Source organism: Trypanosoma conorhini, assembly GCF_003719485.1.
Source record: "Trypanosoma conorhini strain 025E chromosome Unknown Tco_14.4_contig_00018, whole genome shotgun sequence".
Taxonomy (NCBI): Eukaryota; Euglenozoa; class Kinetoplastea; order Trypanosomatida; family Trypanosomatidae; genus Trypanosoma; species Trypanosoma conorhini.
The window spans coordinates 1-5,330 of NW_021704105.1; the positions used below are offsets into that span (position 1 = coordinate 1).

Here is a 5,330-nt window from a genome sequence, read left to right on the forward strand (position 1 = left end):
CGATGAGGGTAAGCACACCGTAGAGGATCGCACCAATTTTGCCCATTGCTTCTTGTGCCAGAACTAAGGTTGAGAGAGATGAAGATGGAGATGGAGAGGGAGGAAAAATGTTGGGTGAGAGCAGTGCTCGTGGGATGCCCAGGCGGCGCTCACCTCCGCCCGCACCAGGGGCCAGCGACACGGCGAGGCGCCTCTTGATTGCACACGCGGACGCACGCGCGGCGCGACTCAACACCCCCCGCCGAGGCATCGACACCAGGCACTCCGTGGACAGCGCCCTGGCTGAAAGTACAACGTCAGCGCCACGGTCAAGCGCACGCAACGTCGCAATCTCCTTTCGAGGCTGGCTGCAGAAGATGACAGCCCATCACGCTCCACATACATACGCACACACATTCATTCTGCCAGGATTTCCGTCAAGGCTGTCTCTTGGTTTTCATGCCTTCCCCTTTTTTTTTGTTGTTGTTGGCTTTTACAAAATAATCTGCACAATTTCGTTGTCTGTCATCTGCTGCACACGGCGAATCACACCCCCTAGACGGGCCAGGCTTTCGCGCGCTCGAGTTGAAGACGGTGACTCCCCAGCCATAAGTAACGCCCTTACGGTTCCGTAATCTTCCGACATTGGGGGAAAAAATCGCTTGAAGGCGGCCCAACGCTGCCGCACACGTCGCCCCACATCACCAGCACCGTGGAGGCACAGCAGTTCCATGGTGCCAAACTCGTCGATTCCTCTTCTCAGCACAAGAGGAAGATCACTGTCGACACCCAACACGATTCGGCAGATACGGCGTTCAAAGGCCCTAACAGTCAAAAAGGTGAGCCCATTTACTTCGTTTGCGGTTGTGGCGTTACCCTCCTCGTCTTCCGTCTCCCCAGTCTCGGTCACCCTCTTCTGCAACTCTTCAATCTGCTGCTGCTGCTGGGACAGCGCCGATTTTAATTCGCGGACGCCGCGAAGTACATCTAGTTTCACCGACTCAAGTTGTTCCAATTGCGCAGAGAGCTCCTGCATAACTGCAGCGCTGTGAGCCGCTCGGCTGTCGCCGTGATTCCCAAGCAATCCTCTAGGATGAGTGCTTGCGAGGGCAGCCTCCACGTCTATTGGATCGGCGAGATCAGCGGCAGTGCGCTCACGCAAGCGGCGTTCTAGCGCTTCGTATTCGCGTTCATGCCGCTCTACTTCCGCCTGCCACCTCTCGTGCCGCTCCACCACCGCGCGCCGGAGATCTTCTCGGGCAGATTCCGGCGCACGCATTGACACATTTCGCAGGCGGGCGTGAACTTCCCATAAAAGGTGAGCGTTGGACAGGGCGGCAAAACGGCGACTGACGCACCCCAACTCGCAAAGCGAGTCCAAGTCACAATACGTGAAACACTGAACAATCACGTGACCAGGCATTTGGTTGAGTTGCGGGTGTGCGGAGCCAGCAATGGCATGCGTAGGGTTCATCTTTTCCATTTCTTCCACCTCGTCAAGAGGAAAGAGGCCACATGCCTGTTTTAGCTGCTCCAGCGCCTCACGCATCGCTGCGTTGTCATGGTAGGTGCGCAGCTGCAACCGTGGCGCTACAAGCGTTCGACTGCGCAAGGGCACCTGAGCTCCCGCCCCCGCCGCATGTGGTCTCACAGCAGCCTTTTGTTTGGCGCGCACTCTGTTACTCCTGGCTGCAACACGAATGCCGAGCGGTTCAGCATCCCCATGCAGCGGGCGCTGCATTTCCGACTCAAAGAGAGTAGAAAGAAAAAGAAAAATTGTGTGTGTGAGGGCAAGTGGGCTAAAACGAAACCACAAGACACAGTTGCACAAGACAACTAACAACGCGGTGGCGCGCAGAAAGAGGTGGAATAGACGGGGGGTAAATCCAAACTTTTGAGCGATATGGGTCGCATTGAATTAACCGCATCCAACCGCCAGCACCAACAAACAAAGAACCAAAGGGCAAAGACAACACAAACTTCATAACAACAAGAATAAAAAGAAGCAAGAAACGGAAAAAGTTCCAGTGGAAACCCCCGTCACCGTACCGTGAGGTATCAGGGGGGAAGCCATGCTCGCCTGGAGGAAGAGAAGCGCCAAACATGGATCGTCAAGAGGCACCATCACTATTTCAGGGTGTGGGAGCTGTGTGTCCACGCAAAAGCAGGGATGCTCAACCCCACATAAGATGTCGTGGCACAACAGAATCCGCGTCACGTGCGGAGAAAAAAAAACACACACACGCACAGAAAGAATTTCCCCAGAGCGGGTTAGCCCCCAAGGAGGTTTCCAACGGAGATAATTCACCCTCATGGCAATGCGTTCCACGTGAACACCGGTGTTATTGTTGCACTTTAGAATACATTTTCCTCATCCCCCCCCCCTCCCTCTTGTCCAATGGCGTGTTCCTTCACTTGTTCGGTAAGCCGACGCGGATGAGCACACCAAACGCCACCAGCAGGATCGTAAAACTTACAAAAAGCACATTGCCAAAAACAAAATTAGGATACCTAAAGATGGGAAGATACATATATAAATATAAATATATACACCTATATATGAAGCGTGCAGGGGAACAGAACGCACACTTCCTCCACCCACTACTCAGTGAATTGACAAAAGCGGATTCCACACTGTCACCAAATGCGTATCAACAGCATAAAGAAAAGTAATAAAAGAATTGAAGAGGGGGTGGGGGAGGGAAACAGGGTTACAAATAGTACAACAATATGAACGGGAATAAGGCTCTTTTCGTCATGCATCTTCAAGTAGGTTCGGCTCCTTCAGCATAAGCGTTTCCTGCACCTTTTGCAGCACATTGTCCACCAAATCCTTCTGAAGTGCGAGAGCAGTCACATTGAACTGTGCACAAACGGGCCTGTGATCGGACTGTCGCAGCGACTGAATATGATGATAGTCGATGACGTACATACTGTTCGGAATCATTGGAAAAACAGTGGAGCTTTTGTCCATACATGTCGATCGCCGTGCGGAGAGAAACGTTGCCAACGACGGTGTCTCAGCAGAACGGGCGACAGGTTGCGTCGAAGAGGATTTCGCTACAGCTTGCGCCTTAAGCATTGACATAGTCTCTGGGTAACAGCTTCGCACGCTCATGTCCGACAACGCGGACTCCGATTTCCCACGCAACAACAGCGAACTTGTGCTACTCGCCGAGGAGACAGATGATTGGAGTAAAGCGACACTGCCAGAATGTGTGAGGAGCGGTTCATGCACCTCGACTTTAGATGGCATAAGCTCCGGCAGGGAGCTCGATAACGTTGTGCTGTCATATACACATGTAGAGGAGTCGTGCAAAGGGCCAGTAGATCTTCTCGCTTGCGTGTTGACGGCGGTCTTTTCGCCAATGTCATCCTCAGCATCGCTGTCGTAGCCGCCGCCGGAGTCTTCACAGGGAAGACAGACACGGAAGAGAATGCGGTCACACCATGCGGGGTCACGCTTCTTTCTACTCGTGTCATATAAGTCCGTTTCGTGGTCAAATTTGTACGTGGGAGGAAACGATATGAGGGCCTCCTGGAAGCCATCGAAGGTGTCGCCACTGACCATTCCCTGCCGAATCTCGTCGTGGCAGATAAGTCGATCGAACTCGCCTTTCCGGACGAGGCGGCGAATGTCGTTTCCCTTGACGCCGTGTAGGCGGGAATTTAAATCGCCGAGGAAAAACACATAGTCATACTTGTCCAACACTTTTTTCTCCAACAACGTTGAAGAGGAGTGGCGAATCTTTCGAAGGAGAAGAGACAATCTGGAACGGCTCTCAACGTCATTCTGTCCCATACTGGCATCGTTTGCGGCGCTAAACGTCTGAAACACATCCATTTCATCATCCACTTCTTCTGGTAGCTGAAAGCACAGCTCTTTTAGCGAGGCGCGATAGTTAAGGGTACGGGCACGCTCATTATGTTTGTGTGCTACGAAATGTGCGGCAATGAAAAGAAACCGTTTACCGTATATTGTGGCCCGAATTCCGAGAGAACCTTTGTTACCCCACACACCCTTCATTGCGCCTGTTCTCGTGAGCGAGGCACGAACATTTGCAACGTAATCGATGTGCGCACATCGCACCACAAGGATCAACACCAGCCCCACAAGCTGTAAAAACTTCACCTTCCTGTACCACACCCGATGTTCACTGACTTTGTTCAAGGCATCTACGATGGCCTCTGTCCACGCGACTCCAGTTTCAGTGTATTCCCGTACGAGAACAACCCCACCCATCTCTACTTCTTGTATGGTGACGATCACGACATCAGGAAACTCGGCAATCGGAAAGGGAGGCCTGGTCCCATCACTGTTGCTTCTAATCTCCTTGCCTGATGCGTTATACGCAGTCAGTTTTTCCATCAGTTGCCTCCCTAACAGCCACTCATAAAACCCATTATTGCTCGTGGGTGGCGGCTGCTGATCCACGTTCCAAGTACAGGCATGCACACGGAGGTTCTTCAGAAGACTTTCTGTTCTTTCAGTTTCCAACGACTTGCGAATAAGCAAATTGGCTTGAAAGCGCCGCCGCGCTGCGTCACTGACTCGAGAAGAAGAAAAAGAGTAGCTGCTTTCACTTTCTGCATCGGTCACAGAATCAAACAATGGGCGCGGTGTGGGCAATCCAAAACGTTTGGGCGTGGCCCAACTACCTTGCTCGGTGCTGTTGCGACCCTCAGCTGGGAAATCAGCATCTTTCTCCGTCACAGCGTAGGCGTCGGGGCCATGTGCAGCCCTAGCGGCAGCGTGGCCAAAAAATAAGAGCAAAGTGACGTAACGCATCATAGCAAACAGCGACATAATGCAAGCATATATTTTCGATAAGAAAGTCCAGCCCCCCTCCTTAGCTGCGACCACGCCACCGACGCGTGGAGCCTTGTCGTTATCACGATCACTACTGCTGCTACTACCTTCGTCGCTGCCTCCGTAGCGGCGGCGGCGACCACCACCACTTTGGTATGGGCTAGCAGTAAGCCTTTCCGGCATATCGCGTTCTTCCTGTAGGGGCGGAGAGGTCTTGGCGGAAGCGATGCCGCAGTTGCAGCCCCGCTTTGAGAAGTTATTTGGCGGTTGCTTGCTCATCCGTACCGCACAACGTGTGCGAGCTCTGTAGCCTTTCCCTTTCCCTTTCGGCGGTTTCCTTGGAATATAAGAGTCATGAAAGGAGACAGGGACAAAGAAGGAAACGGAATACACAAGAGCAAAAATTATGGAATAGTAGAAGCCAAAACAAGAAGTCAAAGGGCCCCCGCACACCATTGTTCTTTCCTTTTTTTTTGCGTTCTCACTCGGGGGGGCCGGCAGTCGCAGATGAAAGAATACAATGTTCAGGAACAGCGCGTCT

At 52.5% G+C, this 5,330-nt stretch overlaps 2 protein-coding genes across 2 annotated transcripts, besides 1 other annotated feature; both read right to left on the reverse strand.

Annotated features, from left to right (window-relative positions):
• Positions 1–472: 472 nt before the first annotated feature.
• Tco025E_00697 (uncharacterized protein) lies at positions 473–1,720 on the reverse strand (the record flags this gene model as incomplete). Its single annotated transcript, XM_029367637.1, has 1 exon — positions 473–1,720. The coding sequence occupies one exon, from the start codon at positions 1,718–1,720 to the stop codon at positions 473–475; it is 1,248 nt and encodes a 415-aa protein (XP_029232219.1).
• A 784-nt stretch (positions 1,721–2,504) lies between these two features.
• Positions 2,505–2,540: a microsatellite.
• A 194-nt stretch (positions 2,541–2,734) lies between these two features.
• Tco025E_00698 (inositol 5-phosphatase-like protein) lies at positions 2,735–5,068 on the reverse strand (the record flags this gene model as incomplete). Its single annotated transcript, XM_029367638.1, has 1 exon — positions 2,735–5,068. The coding sequence occupies one exon, from the start codon at positions 5,066–5,068 to the stop codon at positions 2,735–2,737; it is 2,334 nt and encodes a 777-aa protein (XP_029232220.1).
• Positions 5,069–5,330: the final 262 nt, after the last annotated feature.